The sequence below is a fragment of the Camellia sinensis genome, chromosome 7, assembly GCF_055761805.1.
Source record: "Camellia sinensis isolate YWXY chromosome 7, ASM5576180v1, whole genome shotgun sequence".
Classification (NCBI taxonomy): Eukaryota; Viridiplantae; Streptophyta; class Magnoliopsida; order Ericales; family Theaceae; genus Camellia; species Camellia sinensis.
Window position 1 is genome coordinate 182574203 of NC_138967.1, and position 21328 is coordinate 182595530.

Genomic DNA, 21328 nt, shown 5'->3' on the forward strand with positions numbered 1-21328 from the left:
AAAAGTGTAACTTGTTGACTTTTTGACTAAAAAGGTAAGCCCCAAACGGGGCCTTAGACTAAAATCCGAAACCACAAACCCTCATTCATTATTAATAACAATAATAATTTAAAAAATAGTTATTGGTTCCAACCACTTTTCGTGTTAAGTATACATATTCTTCCCACTAAACCAACTAGGAATTCCATTATGTTGAATTCGACAAAAATATATATATTAGCAAAAAGACCGACCATTTTGGCAGCTTTTAGAAAGTAAGCTTCCCTTGCTATCATAAAAAAAGAAAGAAATAAATAAAGAAAGTGAGCTTTCCTAAGGGAGCAAAGAGTTATGTGAAGATATACACCAAGGATCCTCTAGAGTGAAATTTTCCTAAAATTTCCTAGAGTGATATATTGTGTGGTTGAGATTTACTGGTAAGTCACATCAGAAAAATTGATGTGACTTGCCAGTAAATCTCAACCATACACTGTAACACTTTAGGAAACTTTAGGAAAAAATCACTCTAGAGGATCCTTGCTCGAAGATATATTAAAAAAAGTCCTTAAATTAACAAATATTCAAGCATTGTTTGGCATTCTAATTCTCCACAAATGGTTTATTGACAACACAACACAAGGAATTAATTGCTGTTTTTTCTTTTTTTCTTTTTTTTTTTTTGGCTTAGAATTAATCGTCGTTTGAACAACAACCTAAAATATATAGAGAGACAAAGACAGAAAGGATGAAAAATAAAGAGTAGAATCCATTTCACATCATTAAGGGTGAATTAAGTATACCCAATTAGAACTCTCAAGTATGTTTCTATAAAACAATGCCCAAAAAACTAAAAATTCTCTAATCACTAGGATTAGCATTTTAGTGATCAAAATTTATGTATCTCAGTAGTAGGTTACAAGTTCGACTGCCCCTTTTCCTTTCTGTGTACCAAAGGGGTAAATTACAAATTGAAGAATTAGAGTTCATTTATGATTTTAACATAATTATATCATGTTTGCTTCAAATATAAAATCTATAACACTTTCAGTTCATATTGTTAGTTATCCATTGGTCAAGAGGAAGAATGATGATGTCATTATTTAATAGACATTATACCTTTATTTTTATGCATTCAAACACTTATATTCTATATTTGAATAATAGAGTTTTTAGTTTAAGGTAGAGGTGGACAAATATCAGGTCGGGTCAGATTCGGATTAGATTGATACTAAATAATAAAAGATTTTGTATTTGCCCAAGTTCAACCGAGCCCGACCCTAATATCGGGCCTTTATATTTGTCCAAGTTCGGCTCAAAAAATAATTATAAATTCCAAACCTACCCATCGGACTATATGCTTAAAAAACATTAAATCATTTCATAATTAAATTCAATCATACATTATATTTCTTAAGTAAATATATTGACATCATTGTAAATTGAAAGATTTTGTTAATAAATTGAAAGATTTTTTAAATAAATTCATTCACACATCACCAAAAATGTGAGTTTCAATAAAATCAATAAAGATAAAATTTAGATTCCAACAAAAAAATATATATTTTAATGTATTATAAATAAATAAACAATCAATTTAATAGCGGGCCAGGCAGAGCTGGTTGAAAGTATAAATCCCAAACCCAACTCATTAATATTTTAAACTGAAAATGTTGGCCTAACCCGACTGTATGGGCTAAAACCACCTTCCTAAGCCCTAGTAAAATAGGACTAGGTCAGCCAACGGGTCGATGTCCACCCCTAGTTTAAGATCCCTGATATTAGAATTTTATAAAATAAATAATATATAACATTTTTATAGTAATTGGGGTTACTTAATATTTTCACAAAGAAATTTTTCTGTGAAGAGAAATTTCAGCTCGTTCTGTATGAAGCTGAAATTTTTCTAATAATATTATTAAGAGTCCTTAATTAATAAAAAAAACATATTAAACCTCTCCTACTATCTAAAGTTGGAGAGTGATGTTTCACTAATTTTCCCTTGAATAATACACACAATTGGGCTAGTGAGGGTAATTAGATAAATTCATTAGTTAAGAGAAAGGATAATCATGTCATTTGACATCAATACAGATTTAATTACAAAATATCTAAAAGTACTATAGTATTTTCACCATCACCATTAACATAGTTGAAGATGTCATTACTACTGCATGGAAATAAAATGTAATTTTGTTAAAATTATAAGATTGACTATAATTACTTTATCATTCAAAAAATCACTGTAATTTAACGCTTTCAAAGACTCTGTTTGATTGTGTTTTCAAAACTTCTTTTTATTTTTATTTCTTAAAAAAAATAGAAACTAATTTAACAAAATAGAAAATTTTAAATTTTAAAAATTATTTGAAGCTCAAAAAAAGATAAAACCGTATAACAATAATAAGTAGTTTTTTTCTTTAAAAAAACTGTTTGGTTTGACTCACTGTTTTGAAAATTTAATTTTTTGTTTTTCGTATTTTTTGTTTTTAGTATTTTTTTAATATTTTACGTAATTTTTTTTATGTTTTACATACACTTAATCTAGATACAATTCAAAAGTACAATATTTGTGATTTTTTAAAAAAATTCATCAAATACAAAAAATATAAATAAATAAAAATACGACAATTCAATATATTTTGTATTTTGTTGTATTCAATAAAATTTTTAAAGATTTTTGTATAAATTTTATACTTTTTATCAAGATTAAGTGAATCTAAAAAAATTTTAAAAAATTGAATAAAATATTTTACAAAAATACTAAAAATATAAAAATACAAATTAAAAACTCATAAAACCAAACATTTGGATTGAACTCTTGCTATCCTCATCAACTTTGTTTAGACTTTTAAGGCATGTTTTCTCACAATGCACGCCATTATTAGATATTATATTTTTTTTATGAGATAGTGGTTTTGACTCTCACTCTCCTACAAGTTCAAGAAGATATTTGTTTAGGTTCATGTTGCTTAAATGACTATCTCTCTTTGTAAATAGACAATTGTTTGAATTCTTTGACTTGGGTGAGTATTAGGATATTTTATTTCCACCACTAAGGTTGACAAGTGTGAAATTGACTTATGGTCCATGTGTCATGTCACCAAATTGGTCCTCACCCTCAGGTGGCGTTGACAATGATGGTTGACTTGCATTCTATAAAAACATTCTTTGGGTCAATGAATGGGTCCACTCATCACAAAGTTACACTAAATTCAATTTTATAATTTTAAAGGATAAATGATAATGCTAATGTTACTTTCTTTTCTTTTTTTTTTTATAATTATTATCAAAAGCTAATGTTAGTTTAATAACATAACTCTCCACGCCATCTTAAATGAATAATGGGGTGGGTAAATTTGATATGGAATTGGTGGAATACAAACAAAAACTCTTTGATTTTAAGGTGAATTAAATTTCGGAGACCAAATGAAGAATTAGAATTTAAAATTTTCGTAACATCTTATCTTGAGATTAAAGTGTGTCTTTCTTATATAATAGTCAATTCTAGATATTCTTATTAGAAAGTTGGCTACAGTCTTCATACAAATACACTACATGACTTTAGGAATTTTGGCTTTCTAATGTTGATATGAAACCTTGATCAACTCGATATACTGATAGTCACTTAATTAGTTCACTAGAACAACTTAAGAAGATTGCCTCCCTCTTGAGTTAATTTTCCAAACTATTTCTAATGTTAGGTTAGCCTAATAATCACCCATTAATAACAATTTTTGTTTGTTTTTTTATAATTTGTATTGGAATCTAGAGCCAATGGAAATTAGTTTTGCAATGGGATTAGCTCTTTTAGTTTAAAATTGCACAAATGGGGCATCACCATTAGAGGGGGAGGAGTTTAAAGGACAAGAGCACAGCATGACCTCATTTTTGCTTCATCAACAAGCTTAACTTGCCTTCTTTTCTTCTTTATTTTTTTTTATAAACAACTTCGGTAAGTTTTGTTTCTATTTTTAAATTTTGGAATCATAAAAGCAATGGTTCTAAGGACTTTGCAATAATGCAAAGAGATTTCATTTTATAAGAATGAATGATGGTAATGTGGAAAAAAGTGATGGGTTGGACCTACCCTTACAATCCCCTTTCTTCAGCTTTCATGATTGACGTTCTGGACCTCCCTCCTCCCCAATCTCTCCCTAGTTTTCAGAGAGCAATTATAGGCAAAGAAGTTAAGATGGTTATTGGTGGGAAAAAAAAAAAAAAAAAGCCCTACACATTGTCAATGAAGTTATATCTAGGCCCATATTGCCTGATTCCCACTTTTGATATATACAAGACCCATAAAAAAATATATATATATATTAAAAAAAGGGTGAGACTTGGGCAAAAGAATTGCACATTTAGGCCATGTTTAAATGGTGAGATAAATCGTGGTATAAACCGATGAATAAAGTATCCTGATGAATTATTGAGAAAAGCTTGTGGGGAATTGTTAATATCTATCTTCGTTAGTATTGAATATTTTATGATTTTGTAGATTGAAAGTACTATATATTGAATATAGTCTATACATAATGAGTTACTAATGGTCAACACACCTTAAGTAAGTAAAAATAAAAATAAATAATAAAAAAAATTAATATTACAATATGTATATTGCTCATTTGGTAAGAATTTTCTTTCTCACACCAAGATCTTGATTTCACGTATAAAGCAAAATTAATTTATATAATAGTAGTAGTAATAGAGGAGTAATGCTTTCTTTTTTTCCTACTAAGGTTTTGCTTTATATATTAATAATAGTAATAATAGAGTAGTATATAAAATAGTATACACTAATATAATGACGACACATTATTTTATTTTATTTTTGTTTTTTAGATGATAAAAAACATCAAAACAAACTAGAAAGACCGAAGGCCTCCTTCACAATTAACATGTTGAGAGACGACACATTACTTGATATATAAAAATTTGAGCAAATTAATTAGAAGTTCTATTTAAAAGAGGATAAGTCTATTTAGTTTCATAACTTTTTGAATACTCTCAAAATTCGACTATGTATTTTTTTTCTTCATTCTTCTCTGTGCATTTGTTTTTTTTTACCTCTTTCTCTTCATAATTTTCGATAATCAGCGACCATGCCTTACTTCTTCTCTTTCTCTTTCTAATATGAAGTCATCGTTGACCGATGACCATCATTGCTTGCGGTTCACCGGCAACCACTGACTATCGGCTTCTTACTTCACTCTCATCGACGGCTAAAAAGACGAGTTTTTGACAAAAAAGATGAGTAGATCTACTCAAATCTGATGTAGATCTACTCTGGATCTTCATCAGATTTGACTAAATCTACATGAGATCTGACTAGATCTAAACTAAAAATAGTTGATGGAGTACAATATTCTCTCTATATCTGTTTTTTTCCTTCGATTTCTCAATTTTTTTAACCTTTTCTCTGCTACACACTTCTATTTTCCTGTTTTAATGGAGAAAATTTTCAAGTTCTGAACAAGTTGTTTTTAAGTTTTAGTTACAGGCGGTGAAAACTGTAAAATTTTACAGTTTCAAATTTTTTTTTTTTTTTGTGCTGAAATGAATCATACTTTAAAACTATAAAATTTTACTGTTTTATAACATGTTTTCCAGTTTGATTAATAAGGATAAATGCTTAATAGAATCATACTTTGAAACTGTAACATTTTACAGTTTCAAAGCTAACTTTTCAGTTTGATCAATATTAGAGATTATTTGCTTAAACCCTATAAAAATTAAAAAATAATATATCCTTTTTCCCAATATTGTTTATTGTTGTTATGTTTTTTTTTTCCTTTCATTTTATCAATATTTAGCCCATTTTGCGATTTTTTTCACTATAATTTCTTCATTTATTCTTTTTTTTTGGCAATATTCTGGACATTCCGATAAATCTCTAATGATGTTCTTGACATTCAACGAACATTCTATAGACATTCTGGCGACTTCTAATGGCGTTCAGAACACTTCGTCGACTTCTTGGTGATGTTAAATATTCCGGTAAGTTTCCGGTGATCGTTTGACGGAAGTTTGGCAGTGATGGAATGTAGCAGCGTTTTTAAAGTTATAAAAAATTTAAAAAAAAAAAAAAAGAATTTTTTGGTAACAATTAAAAATATGTAGAACTAATTGGTACGAGTATTTTGTTTTGAAACTAGATAGATTTTGAATTTTATATATGAGACTTATTGGGAAGTGCCCTAAAAATTTATGGGTCAGGCTTCTCTAATTCTTTAAGAAGACTGAATTGTCCAATTTGGGCCTGTGGGCGACCCTCACACTTTTTTCTTTTTTTTTTTTCTATATCAAGATCAACAAGTTTCAAGTGAATACGAATCACGGATGTGCTATCCACTGAAAAAGGCCCATTATTAGGCCTTGTTTTTAACTCCCCAATTTTGTTGGGCCATGTTTATTGGGCTTTGTTGTGCGTTTGCTTTAGGGCTTTGGTTTTTTCTAAGCCGTGCTTCGCATCGAATACCGTAATTTCTATGATTTGATGGCGAGACCAGAACTTGATCAAAAATTGGGAACAAATTCACACAATTAGGTCAATTTTGATTTTGAGTTGGCAAAACTCGTGTTAATTTTTGAAATTGGTTTGTCAATTTCTGTGAATTTGACTCAAGCTTCTGTATTTTGGCAATGGCAGATTGTTTAGCAGACCATTGAAGATGCTTTAAAAGCTCTCTCATATATGGATTTACTCTGCAACGCCTACTCAACTGCTTCAGACGATGACGACGAGCCCCAACATCTGGCTCCATCAAAGCGACCCAGACCCGAGCCTCCTCGTTCCCACACTAAACCCTTGTCCGTAACGGAGCCTCCGATTCCTGGCAGATACATTTCGAAGAGAGAGCGAGCAGCCTTGGCTTCAGCCTCAGCTTCAGCTTCGGTTTCTAGGGCTTCTGACCCAAGCCCGCCTTCTTCAGTGGCCACAATGCCTGGTTCGTCACTTTTTATTTTTTATTTTTTATTTTTATGCTTCAGTTTGTTTTGTTTCCTTTTAGTTGCTGAGAAAATGATGGAAAACAGAAGCACTAATTGTTCCTTTTAAACTACGTCAAAAACTTATAACTAGTGATATTTTTCTATGAAAATTTTTAAACTTTCGTTGAAAATTAAAAATTTGATACGTTTTTTGGGACTATTTTTTTAAACAGATGTTAAAACTTATAATCAGTGATATTTTCTTTTGACAATTTTTAAATTATTGCTGAAAATTAATAATTAATGATATTTTTTAATAGTGTTTGATAAAAAAATATCATTAATCATACAATAAGTATACCTATTAAGATTTTGTAGTAGATGCTATGTAACATTTATGCACTGGCTATTTTGTGTGTGTGTGTGTGTGTCTTTTTTTTCTTTTCTTTTCTTTTTTTTTTTTTTTGTTGTTGGAAGGAAAATTATATTCATACAGAATTTTCATACAAAATTTAAGATAAAAGAATGATGTGGCAATGATATTGTTGCAATTATGAACGGTTGTGATCAGCATTTGAGCTTTTAGTTAATGGATATAAATGAGACATCTCATTCTGGATGGTCTTTTTTGTATAAATATTTTACTAGCATATCATCCGTGTGTATTTACAATTATCTATATATATGTGAATTGTGATTTTTAATGTTTTTTTTTTAAATGTCTTCTTTTTTTACTTTTTTATATTATATTAAAGTTTAATATTTTAACGATAATCATATATGTTGAACTTTTCAAGGAATTAAATGTCTTTTTATTATTATATTATATTAAATTTTAATATTTTGATAATAATCATATGTGTTGGACTTTTCAAGAAAATTTTTTTTATGCTTGTTCTTAATGCATTAAAATGTTATTATGAGGGATAATAATCATATGTGTTGGGACTTTTCAAGGAATTCATGTGTTGAATTTTAAAGAATTTTTTTTATACTTGTTCTTAATATATTAAAGTGTTATTATGATGGTAAGACTTGGTAGAAGTTAATAAATGCTAAGATTTTTTTTTTTAAGTGCTATTATGAGGGATAATAATCATATGTGTTGGGACTTTTCAAGGAATTCATATGTATTGGATTTCAAAGAATTTTTTTTTATACTTGTTCTTAATGCATTAAAGTGTTAGTATGAGAGTAAGACTTGGGAGTTGGGAGAAGTTAATAAATGCTAAGATTTTTTTTTTTTTTAAATCAAAAAATCATGAAATTTAGATTGAGAGATTGGAGCTCCCACAAGACTTGGGGTTAAAAATCTCATTTTGCTTAATATATAGTATAGATTTGTATAGAGCATTATCCTTCGAGTAACTATTAGCCAACGAATTAAAAAAAAATAAAAATAAAAAAATCAAATCAAATCGATGAACATTATGAGTTCTTTTTTTTGATCCCATGATTTTAGAGGAGGTTATGGATTTTTTTAGTTGAGCCGGGTGGCAACAAAAGATAGGTTTTGTGAAGTTCAGGTGAACTGGAACTAGGTTTTATATCTCTTTGTGCTGCCTTCATTGAAAGACTTGTGATTTTCAGTAAAGAAGATTGGTTGAAAGCAATGGGCTTAGCCTACTCCATATAGTAAGGTGGCATGTGTCTCACATCGCCTGGAATTGTTCCATCTATACTGGTTATAAAACTCTAGTTTCCCTTTCCCTCTCCTTAACACTTGAGTTTTAAGGAAAAGTGTAGTTTGTGCTTTTCAATTTGGTATCAGAACTTGGTTGGGCATGTGATCGGTGTGCCGTTTGTCCGGTTATTATATGTTGTGATCCAAGAGGGTGTGTTGGAATGTGTCCTACATCGCCTAAAATTGCTCCATCTATGTTGGTTATAAAGTTTTAGTTTCCCTCTTTTTAACACTTGAATTTTAAGGAGAAGTGTGGCATGAGCTTTTCAACTTCAGGCATAATGCATTTCTAGTTGATTTATTCGAGCTCTAATTTGTTAGTTCTATATGTTAAATAGCATAATTGCACAAAGTGACATATACATTATTTCCGAACCCATTGATTCACTACTTGTATTGCTGGATAATATTGTTGGTTCTTATTTTTGCAACAAGGTTTTAATCAAGGTTGTTAAGATTGGGATCCTACGTTGGATCGTTGGAGGTATTTATAGGATCGGATCGAGGATCGTAAAATCCTACCGAAAAAGACAAATTACATAATAATTTAATTTAAATAAATATTTCTTAAAAAGTATACACAAAATGAGCCTATATTCTATTAAAAAAAAAGTGAAAATATTGTGAAAAATAAACCTTAAATCCCATTAAATGGGGTCGGCTACATGAATCTTTCTTCTCTACACAATCCTATCAAAGGCCATTTTATTAGTCAAATTAAGTAAATCCATATCTCTATTTACTATACTAGCCAACGTTAATTTGCCCCGTTGCAGCATCGCATCTATTCACTACTGTCTCTGTTGGTCTCCGTTGAATATGACCAAACCATCTCAATCGACTCTCTCTCAACTTATTTTCTATCGGTGCTACTCTGACCCATTCCTGAATACACGCATTCCTCTAATCTTACCACACATCCACCTTAGCATTCTCATCTCAGTCACACTCATCTTATCTACATGTTGTTTCTTGGTTGCTCAACACTCCGTCTCATACAATATTGCTGGTCTAATAGCCGTTTTATAGAACTTACCTTTTAGTCTAGTGGGTATTGTTTATCGCACAGTACCCCAGACGCACTTTTCCACTTACACCATCCCGCCTTAATCCTATGGGCCACATCCACATCAATCTCCCCCGCTGTTGTGATAATCGACCTTAAATAACGAAAATATTCACTCTTAAGAAATTTTTGGTTCTCAATCTTCACTTCTCCTCTACTTTCATTGTTATTGTTACTAAATTTACCCTCTATGTACTCTGTCTTAATTCTGCTTATCCGGAATCCTTTTGATGCAAGAGTTTTTCTCCAAATCTCTAACTTTGTGTTAACTCTTTCTCTAGTCTCATCCACTAGCACAATATCGTCTGCAAAAAGTATACACCATGGCACGTCATCCTGAATATTTTTCGTCAACTCATCCATAACTAAAGAAAAAGATAAGGACTTAAGGTTGATCCTTGATGTAACCCTACAGTGATAGGGAACTCATTTGTCTCTCCAACAGGTGATCTAATAGTGGTCACCACCCCTTCATATATGTCCCTAATTATATCAATGTAACCTTTTGTCACCCCTTTCTTCTCTAACACCTACCATATTATATCCCGGGACACTCTATCATATGCTTTTTCAAGGTCGATACACACCATATAATGTTTCTTTTCTTTTCTTTTCTCTATATTTTTCTATTACTCTCCTCAAAGATAGATCACTTCCATTGTTAACCTGTCAGGCATAAACCCAAATTGATTATCTGACACCTCTATTATACGGCGTTCCATCACCCTCTCCCACACTTTCATTATATGACACATTAGCTTGATTCCTCTATAGTTGTTGCAATTTTGGTCATCTCCTTTATTCTTATAAATTGGTATTAAAATACTCTTCCTTCACTCATCTGGCATGTTCCTAGTCAATAAAATTTTGCTAAACAACCTAGTCAACCAAGCAACTCTCTTGTTACTCAAACACTTCCAAGCTTCAATAGAGATATCATCGGGTCCTAAAGCCTTATTTGATTTCATCTTCTTAAGTGTATTTTCCTCTTCAAAGTTCTCAATCCTGCGATAGAACCTATAGTCTTGGTTTATCGTATTACTGGCTATTTCTTCCCCTATTGCCGTACCTCCATGTGCCTCATTTAATAGTTTCTCAGAATAATTCTTTCATCTTTCTTTAATCTCTTCATCCTTCACCGATACCTTAGGGCCCCGTTTGTTTTGAGGTTAAATAGATGGGAGGGGATTAGGATGGAGGTGAGATTATTTAGTGTTGTGTTTGTTTGTAGAGTTGGGGAGGAGATTAGGATGGAGGAGGTGATATAGATGGAGGTTGGAAGGGGGATTGAAATGGAGGAGGTGGAGATGGTATTAGAAAAATAGTGAGGGAATTAGAAATTTTTTTTATTTTTTATATATTGGGAATTTTTTTTAAAAATAGTAATGTTTAATTTTTTATATTTTTTTATTTATTTTATTATTCTATATAAAAATAATTTAATAATTCCTACACTAACAGCTATCATCAAAACAAACACAATTTTACTTAATCCCCTCACTATCAATACCCTCACTAACAATTCTCTCATTATTAATCCCTTCACTATGAATCCCCTCCATTCTACCTCTGAAAACAAACGGGGCCTAGAATCCTCACTCTTGATGCACTTAACTTGATTAAAATCTCTTGTTTTCCTCTCCCATATCTTAGCAAGTTTGTATACCCTCTTCTCTCCCTCATTACTATAGTCTAGTGTACAGGTCACCATAAGCTTTCAACTTAGCCTCTCTTACTACTTTATTGACCTCCTTATTAGCCAATCTATAGCCTTTAAGGTTCTCCTTAGTTCTATCATTCTGTCACTTTTTAAAGTACTCTTTTTTTGCCTTAACTACCGCTTGAACCTCTTTCCTCCACCACCAAATTTTCTTAGTGCTGGGTTCCGTTCCTTTCGACTCTCCAAGCACACTTCCCTTGAGATTCTCCTCATACAATTGGCCATCAAGTTCCACCTAGTGTTAGCATCATCTTCCAAGTCCCAAGTGCCTTCCTTATCCATTTTATTCTTAAATATTTATAATTTATCCCCTTTTAAGTCCCACCATCTCGTCCTACGACGCCTACCATCCTTCCTAACTTGGTATTGTCCTCTAAAACATAAATCTAGTACCAAAATTTTATGTTGAGAGGCCAGACTCTCTCCAGGAATCACCTTACAATCATTGCATTTTAGGCGGTCTACTTTTCTCACTAAAAAGTAATCTATTTGGCTCTTAACTGACCTACTTTTAAAGGTCTATGAAGCACGGACACAGACACAAACACTGACACGGGACACGGCAATTTCTAAAAAATAGGGACACGGACACAGCGGGGGACACGGCGAATTTTTATTTTTTTATTTTTATATATTTTGTGTTATATAGATTCATATTACATTCATTCTAAATCAAAATTAACAAACACTAATATAGTAACATTAATTCAATAAATATAAGAGAGGCAAAAGATTCAACATCCAACATCCAACAATAAATGAACTAGACATTTTTCCTATTAATTAATTAGCATTAACATGAGAAGGATTAAAAAAAAAAAAAAAAGAGTTTACATACTGTGTATATATATATAAACCTATAATTAATTTTTTTTTTTTTAAACTATAGTTTTAGATATATAAGCATATAATTACAAAAAAAAAAAAAATTAAAAATCTTACATATATATAAAGGGATAAAGAAATCAAAATCAAAATAGTAACTTATATATAAACCTATAAATAAATAAAAATTAAAATAACTCTTCCATATATATATAAGCGTATAAAAAAATATAAAAAAATAAAAATCAGTGTTATTTCGACTCCCTCAATCGAAAACAGACCACAGAGAGAGAGAGAGAGAGAGCGCGCGAAAGAGAAAGAGACAGAGGGCTTACCTTCGAAGTCGACTGGATCGGAGGTCGAAGACGACTGGATCGATAGAAACAGAGGCTGAGACGACTCGATCGGAGGTCTTCGATCGACTTCGTAGGGCTTCGATCTACTTCACAGGGCTTCGACTGAGAGAGAGCTTTGATCAACTGAGAGAGGGCTTCGACTCAGAAGGTCTTCGCAGGTTCACTCTATTTCGGCTCCCTCAGTTTTTACTTTTTAAATATTACACTTTAACCCCAAATACATATAACAAATTCAGAAAAGTGCCCTGCCGTGTCCCCTAGCGTGTCCAGATGTAGACACGCGTGTCCCCGCTTTGTCCCAGTCGTGTCCCCTTCCAAAAAAAATATTAAATTAAAGGGACATGCCATCTGGCGTGTCCCGTACTTGTCCCTAGCGTGTCCCCGTGTTCTCGGCGTGTCCGCGTGTCGGACACCGCCACGGCACCAATTTTGGAGTGTCCATGCTTCATAATTAAAGGTTATCAAATGCTCATTCATCTTCTTATACATAGTATTGGCCACCACCAAGTCAGAAGCCAACGCAAAATCTAAGATACTCTCTCTAGTCTCATTTCTGTCACCAAAACCGTATCCACCATGCATCCTTTTATAGCCTAGTTTATCTATGCTTACATGATTATTAAAATTTCCACCTATAATCAGGTTCTCTCCTATGGATGTCTCCTATAAGATCTCATCTATTTGCTCCTAAAAATTCCTCTTAGCCTAATCATTTAATTCTACTTGAGGGGCGTATGCACTAATAACGTTCACTGTATTCCCTCCAATAACTAGTTTAACTAACATAATCCTATCCCCTTTCCTGATAACCGCCACTACATTCTCTACAAGACTCTTGGCAATTATGATTCCTACCCCATTCCTGCGTCTATCCTTACCACTATAATACAGTTTAAAACCAGTATCCTCAATTTCCCTAGCTTTCTCACCTGTCCACTTAGTTTCTTGTACGCAAGTTATACTAACTCTCCTTCTAATCATAACATCTACCAATTCCATTGTCTTACCAGTTAAGGTTCCTATGTTCCAAGTGGTTACTCTAAACCTATAGTCTTGGACTAACTTCTTTATCCGCATTCGTCCAGAAAAACGCAGGAACCTTTGCCCATTTTTCACCACACCTAGGCGTCAATGCGGCGCCCATTGCTCACTTTTTGAAACACCCGGAGGCAGGTGCAAGCGTCACTTGAGGGGAACGACTTAGCATTTAAACGATTTAAAGTAAGATTCATTGTCATAAGGGAAGAAAAAATATTTCACAAAGTTGGATATAAAAATAAATTAAGAACTCAAAAGAGCAACTTAATCGAATAATAAGGTTTGTCGTTAGTATCCCTGGTGGAGCAGATTCGAGTCACAATAATAATCTCTCCAAAAATTGAGATAAAGTTGCAATCATCTTACCCTCCTTAGACTCCACTAAAACTAAGTTTGTTTTTCCGACTAGTTAATTTTCTTAAATTACCGCAATATTTGAATGTTTGTTTCCTACTTTGTTTTTCATAATCTATTTGATTCAATACTACTTAATTTTTACTATTTATTTTGACCACATAAATTGGTATTTAGATAATAAACATAAAATTTACAATAAAATATGTCATACAATACAAAACAAGGCTTGTAAATTAGATTAGATAAGATCGGATTCGGATCAAGATTCCACGATCCTATAAGATCCCATTACTAAGATCGAAAGATCCTACCTATAAGGAATTTTTTACACTATTCGAATCGATTGTACTCAAATGGATCGTAAAATTCGGATTGGGATTTTGATAACCATGGTTTTGGTAGTAATTGTGAATGTATGTGATGTAGAACCAGTAAGGGAAAGTGGAGGCACAGAATAAGAAGAGAGGAAGAAGAAACAGAAGCAGAGAATATTATGCCGAAGATCTCCCATAATTCATACACCTGACGACAAGTATCCCTCTTTTTGGTTTAGTTATAAATAATAACCAGTTTGAAGGAGATCTGTAGAATCATTCAAATAAATACATATTGAGATCATAGAAATATGAGCTTGTGATATAGCTGCACCTAATTCCGGGCCGGTTAATGCAAAAACTATAAATAGAGGACTATAAGGACCAAGATATAGGCACTGCCCAATAAGGAAACAAAAATTAGAAAAAAATTTCCAAAGTACATATAAATCCTATTGAGACTAAACTTCATGAATTAATCTGAATTCTTAGTTGACGCTGCCTTTGTCTAATATAGGTGGGAAACTCTCCTCCTTAATCACCATCAACATGTACTTCGTAATTCTCTTAACTCATTATCATATGCAATGTATTTTTTTTCAATTTGATAGTTGCAAAATCATTTTACTCTTAACTGTTCAATTTCATTCAGTGGGAAGTTGCAATCACACTAAACTTTAGGCTCATTCTTCTTGTCAGTTGTCGGGAGCATTTTGGATTCAGATCTATCGCATGATATTTTGTCCTCGTTGAGGCATCAAACAAAGGGCCGTGCAGGGGTAGGCAAATTGTCTGAAAGGCTGTCTGTAGCTCTTAATGGTCATTCAAAGGCTGTCAACGTTGTACAGTGGTCAACAAGTCATGGTGAGTACTTTATCCTGTTGTAGAATTCATACTGATATTTAACCTTTCCTTTTTATTTTCTAAAAAACTCTACTCTATCCATGTCATAGAAAAGGTTTCTGAAACTACAGAATAGAGGGTCGTAAATCCCATCAGCTGTTTTCAACTAAAGCTCCATGCATCTTGTTTGTTGAACTTATTATTGGATATCGATCTGCAGAGTCTCCAATTAATTGTTACAAGTGTTGAGTTATAGTGTTTTTTTGGTTTCATCATACAACATCTTTGCCTTTCTGATCTTCCATTAAAGTTAGTCTTCAGCCCATCTTCTTGCATCTGCTGGGATGGATCATACCATCTGCATTTGGAATGTGTGGAGCAGAGATCAAAAGAAAGCACGTGTATTGAACTATCACAATGCGGCAGTTAAAGATGTGAAGTGGTCACCGCAGGGACTGTTTTTGCTTTCTTGTGGATACGACTGCTCATCAAGGCTAATTGATGTTGAAAGCGGTTTAGAGACTCAGGTTTTCAAGGAGGACCAAGTTGTTGGAGTCATAAAGTTTCATCCAAACAACTCCAACCTCTTCCTTTCTGGAGGGTCGAAGGGCTTCCTTAGATTATGGGATATTAGAGTCGGGAAAGTAGTACATGAGTATATTCGAGGTCTAGGTCCAGTTCTTGACATTGAATTCACCATTGATGCCAAGCAGTTCATTTCTTCAAGCGATATATCCAAAGGCAACAGCAGTGAGAATTCAATAATTGTCTGGGATATCTCACGACAAGTTCCCCTGTCTAATCAGGTAAGAAACTTTTTTGTGTGCTCTTTCACGCGATATTTTAACAATGACTTCTTTGTGACATCATCAATTACAATTTACATGTATTGTTGCATAATGAAATTAACTAATGTATTAGTAGAAACTGAGCATGATCGGTTCTTTGTTTTATTGACACTTGTTATTAATCATTTTGATATGAGTCATAACATTAAGTGGTTCTTTGCTTCAATATAATGGCAATATTATATTAAAGATTTGGCCCTTTAGATTTGAACACAGATTACTGTTCTCCAATTTATTTCAATGCTTCTCATTCTTTCTTTCTTTTTCTTTTTCTTTTTCTTTTTTCATTTTCAGTATGATATAATTTGTAAGCACCCTTGTAATTATATATATGGATATGTGATTCATGTTTTGGACATTTTGATTCGTCTTCAATTTACCACATTTTTTTTCCTTCAATATTACAGGTTTATGTGGAAGCGTATACATGTCCCTGTATTAGGTGCCACCCATTTGATTCTTATTTTGTTGCACAGTCAAATGGGAATTATATTGCTATATTCTCATCCAAACCCCCTTTCAAGCTTGACAAATACAAGAGGTATGAAGGCCACGGGGTTTCCGGCTTCCCTATCAAGTGTAATTTCAGCTCGGATGGAGAGATGCTCGTGTCAGGCTCCTCTGATCGATGTATTTACTTCTACAATTCTAGATCCACCGAGCTCATAAAAAAAATCAAGGCATACGAGCAGGCATGCATTGATGTTGCTTTCCATCCCACCATGCCTAACGTTGTTGCTTCATGCAGTTGGAGTGGAGATGTTTCGGTGTTTGAATGAGATGATGTTCGTTTGTTTTCATAGCTAGGGTTTCTACTTATCCGAATACATGATCTCTATCCTGATGATTCTGGACTCATCGATGCCTATGGTGGGGTTTTATGTTCTTGCTCATGATTGGATATCCTTTTTTCTAAACTATATCTGAAAGAAATAAAGTTAATGGAGTCATTGTCTCTCTGGAAACACCCTCAAATTGCAGGGGTCCTCATCGAACAGGAAACGAATTTGCAATTTGCCTCATTAAATGCTTTGGTGGAAATATCTATCAATTTCTTGAAGGTGTCCAACTAGTTGTATGATCATGGGAGGACCCATTGTGTTTGGTTTTTTTTTCTCTTTTGAGCATACATGTTCTTTTAATGCTGAGAATGAAACATGAAAGGGGGAAAGTGGACTTAATCCGCTTTTAGTTATACGATTGTGTCTTGAAATTTTTATATTTCGAGATTTTATGACAGATTTCATAATCATTAAGAGGGGTACAACTCATACCCATGTCCAAGTACACTTAACCCATAAACAACAATTATTGAAAATATGATTAATTTGAAAGGAGTTGTGGAGGCACACTCATGGCTATAGTTATGTTCATCCACTTTCCTCACAAGGGAGAGAATGAGGGGGGTGGGGGCAAAAGGATGGTTAACAAAGACACAATTATGCAATTCTCTTTCCATTCTTCATTGGAGGGTGTCAATTGTTGGGAGACATGACACATGCATTTGTTAGTAAACCAATATTTTTCAATGTTATGTACTTGCAAAAAAAAAAAAAAAAGAAGAAAGAAATACTTAAAAATATATTTAAAATTTAAAATATGTGAATTAAATTTATTCGGCATATGATCTATGCTATACTAAGTGTAAATCGGCAGTATATATTCAAATTCTGTATACTATCATGAATATATAACAATTTTGGTTTCATTTGGTTTAATTTTGAAATTCATTTTGTAAAATTAGTTTTTGAAAATTTAAAACTTGAATAGTTATGAGTTTTGAAATTAGTTTTTGACTTGTATATTTTGAAAGTTTTTAGAAATTTGCTAATTGAAAACTTGTTTAGTTAGAAGTTTTCAAAACTAGTTTTTAATTAGAGTTTTTTGGGGGTCTGATGCTTCTTTTTTTTTTGTTTTGTAGTCAATTTTTCATAATATTATAGTCAATTTTGTTTATTTCTTTTACATACATAGTCAAAACTATTTAAAATATTATAGTCAAAAAAAAAATTTATTTTTTTATCGTTATATATTTATATTTATAAATTTTTTACTTCTTTTACTACGTAATTTAAATGTACATTCTAAATAAATCTAATATAATCTATAAGGTAGAGTTTCATATGTTCATGTTAGTTCATAAAAACGTAATTAAAAGTTAAAAAAAAAATTTCTGATTTATATCCACTCAATATATATACACTTAACATGTTTCATATTTATTACATTTGTTTTCATTTCTTCACATTTTGTTAAATTATTTGGTCAATATTTAAAAACAACATAAAATTCCACATCAATCTATCAAATTTAAATTTAACTGATTGTGCCCACTAAACAGAAAATTTATTTTTAATTTATTCGAAATAACAAATCATGATGTTTCAATTTTTTCTACGGTGACTATAGTTTGCATTACAAAGTTTAATCGAACATCAATCAAAAATATCTTCTTAAAAATTTTCAACATAACATCAAATCATACAATAGAGTTTTGAAAAATTTAAATTTGAAAATTTCAACATAACATCAAAGGTTTTTTTTAAAAGAGTTTTGAAAATTTAAACTTATTTGATTATGAATTTTAAAAAGAATTTTCAAATAGATATTTTAATAAGAATTTTAAAAATCCATAACCAAATAGATTTTGGAGTTTTGCGCTATCAAATTATAATTTGAAAAATAAACCAAACCGAGTCTTTGTTTTTAGCACCTCACAAACACACACACACACAGAAGTCGAGAAAATAGTTTCATAAAAAAATAATAATAATAATAAACAAATAATAATAATAATAAACAAGAGGAATACACATGCTTATATCTCCTTAGAAAATGACTGAGGCCCTCAGTAGAAGTGACCTCACCACCCCCATTGTTTTTTCATTGGTTGAATTTTTTTTTTTTTTTTTTTTTTTTTTTTTTTTTTTTTTTGTGTTATCATGCAATCACAGAGCCCCACGTGACGTGGGGGTGCTGGGGTCCCTAGCACTACTGTATCTCCTTACAGTCATGATTGAGACCCCTTCCAATCACCACCCACACACACATGGCGGGTGGTGATTAGAGGAGAAAGAAAAAAAAAAAAAAAAAAACTGTCCAATGAGATTGAGAGGGGGTTAGGGGGTGGGGAAAAAAAGGGGTCCAGATCTTTATTCATCTCCTTACAGAGTGCACTGTTTAGACTAGACAGCATTTTGATTTATATTCAACCATGGTCCACAATTCCTAATGAAACTATTTGTATTGGGAAAATATTGCAAATCCAATCCCATTTAAAGCAAAGGAATGCTTTATACTACCTGTTTTGTCTATGTTTGTTATTTCTTTTCAATTTCTGCATAAATATGTTCCCCACATTTTCTGATTTCATGTATGTCATCGTCATTGCCATTGCCACCTCCCTCTTATCTCTTCTTTTTACACCCATTGCTTCACAATCAAATGAAAAGTTTTAAAGGAAAAACAAAATCACTCAACTCACAAAACTCATCTTGGACCCTCTCTATATATATATATTAGAGGTGAGCCGACATGCGTGTAATTTATAATTGGATCGGATAATTATGATAGTTATTGTAAACAATGTATACAATTTACAATTGAATATGATAATTATAACAATTATTTTAAACAATTAAAAAAATTGAAACAATTAATAATAATTATCATATATAATCATTACGAACATATCGCTTTTACACTCACAATTAATAATTATATATTTGTATATCAAAAATACTCGAGACCTCCAAAATAGGTGATTTTCATGACCCCAATTGATTGGTGACCACTCATTATGTATTTTTTTTTTTTTATCTTTCTCGTAAGTGTGTGAGGGTCGTAGGAATCTGTAGCACTTCTGTTTGTATATATATGACTTTAATCAACTTCAAATATAACCGGGGGACATGAAATGATGGCTAAAAGGTTCGACCTCCTCCTTGAACCAATCACTGGATCTGGGATTTGCTTTGGGAACTCTATGCTCCAAGTCCATTACAGATAGATAGGTTTTTGTGTTTCATTATTGATCCAGCAGTTATGTTTACAAAAACAGAATTTAATTTATTTTCACACAATGAGACATAAGTGTAAGATAAATATGTAAAACTTACATAGAATTCACATCGAAAACACATCTTTTATTATCATTCTGTAAAAAAAAATTAATTAATTAATTAATTAAATTAAATTGAAAAATAATCAGTTAGGTAATAATTTTTTAGGGGGAGAGGAGAGGTGGATAAAATATAGTTATATTTCATTCATATTTCACCTATCTTTTCATTTTCTTTTTTCAAATTCCTACGCAAATTCATAATTCAAACATAGCCAACACTTCCTCATAATCCAAAGACAATAATCAAGTAATCTAAGCTTGTGGTTAACGGAAAAAATATTGAGTGCACCAAGAACACCATCTAAGGTAGTATCACCAATTAATAAAAAGTCACAAATATATTAAATAGACAATTCTTATCTCCCACTAATCTAACAATATTATGATCTCTACAGCAAATCAAGAATACTCAGTGAATAATGGTACCACATGTAATATCACTATTACATCCAATATTTAGTCGTGATTAATGATGGAAAATTGCTTGCTTTGGAATCACAAAACCCATCCATCCCAACTCATCATCTTCTTTTTTATCTTCTTTATTGGTCTTCCATTTGGTACATCTTGTCAATGTATTCAGACTTCAACTTATTAATGTTTATCCTGTCCTACTTGCAATGGCCATAATCAACAACTAACGCTTAAACTCTCTCCACAAAATACTTATCACTAGTCTTCCAATCCTAACCTGTAAAAATTTGATGATAAAATTTAAGGTCACAAAATACTTATCACTAGTCTTCCAATCCTAACCTCCAAATTTAAGAAACATGATATAGATATATAGCCATCAAGTGTAAAAATTTGATGATAAAATTTAAGGTCACAAAATACTTATCACTAGTCTTCCAATCCTAACCTCCAAAATTGAGAAACATGATACAGATATATAGCCATCAAGTGTAAAAATTTGATGATAAAATTTAAGCTCACAAATTCAAGTCACTCTAAGGTGTGGTTTGGGAAGTGGGTTGATTTTTTTGCTTTTTGGCTATTTTAGCCTAGGGCTAAAAAGCCTGATTTGAGAAGGATTTTTGGCTTTTTTAACTTTTTGTAAGAGAAAGAATATAATGATTATAGATTAGATATGATGTTTTGTCTTATTGGGGCTAAAAAGCCTATTTTGTTTTGTTGGGACTATTTTAGCCCCAAACCCACTTCCCAAACAATGGCTAAGTTATTCTACATATATAACTTGAAAATTATTAAGTAATTTCATAATATCATGTAATTTATTTATGTGAT

At 31.8% G+C, this 21328-nt stretch overlaps 1 protein-coding gene across 1 annotated transcript; it reads left to right on the forward strand.

Annotated features, from left to right (window-relative positions):
- The first annotated feature begins 6383 nt into the window (after nt 1-6383).
- On the forward strand, nt 6384-17026 carry LOC114281111 (Transducin/WD40 repeat-like superfamily protein). Its single transcript, XM_028223587.2, has 5 exons — nt 6384-6523; nt 6626-6923; nt 14966-15130; nt 15431-15915; nt 16365-17026. The coding sequence occupies exons 2-5, from the start codon at nt 6671-6673 to the stop codon at nt 16734-16736; spliced, it is 1275 nt and encodes a 424-aa protein (XP_028079388.2). The 5' UTR covers nt 6384-6523; nt 6626-6670; the 3' UTR covers nt 16737-17026.
- The last annotated feature ends 4302 nt before the right edge of the window (nt 17027-21328 follow it).

Excerpts from the sequence above, each read along its gene's own strand:
- LOC114281111 (XM_028223587.2), top strand. The coding sequence starts at position 6,671 with ATGGATTTACTCTGCAACGCCTACTCAACTGCTTCAGACGATGACGAC. Across the intron at positions 6,924-14,965 it reads TTCAGTGGCCACAATGCCTG|TTGTCGGGAGCATTTTGGAT; the intron begins GTTCGTCACTTT and ends TCTTCTTGTCAG. Across the intron at positions 15,131-15,430 it reads ACAGTGGTCAACAAGTCATG|CCCATCTTCTTGCATCTGCT; the intron begins GTGAGTACTTTA and ends GTTAGTCTTCAG.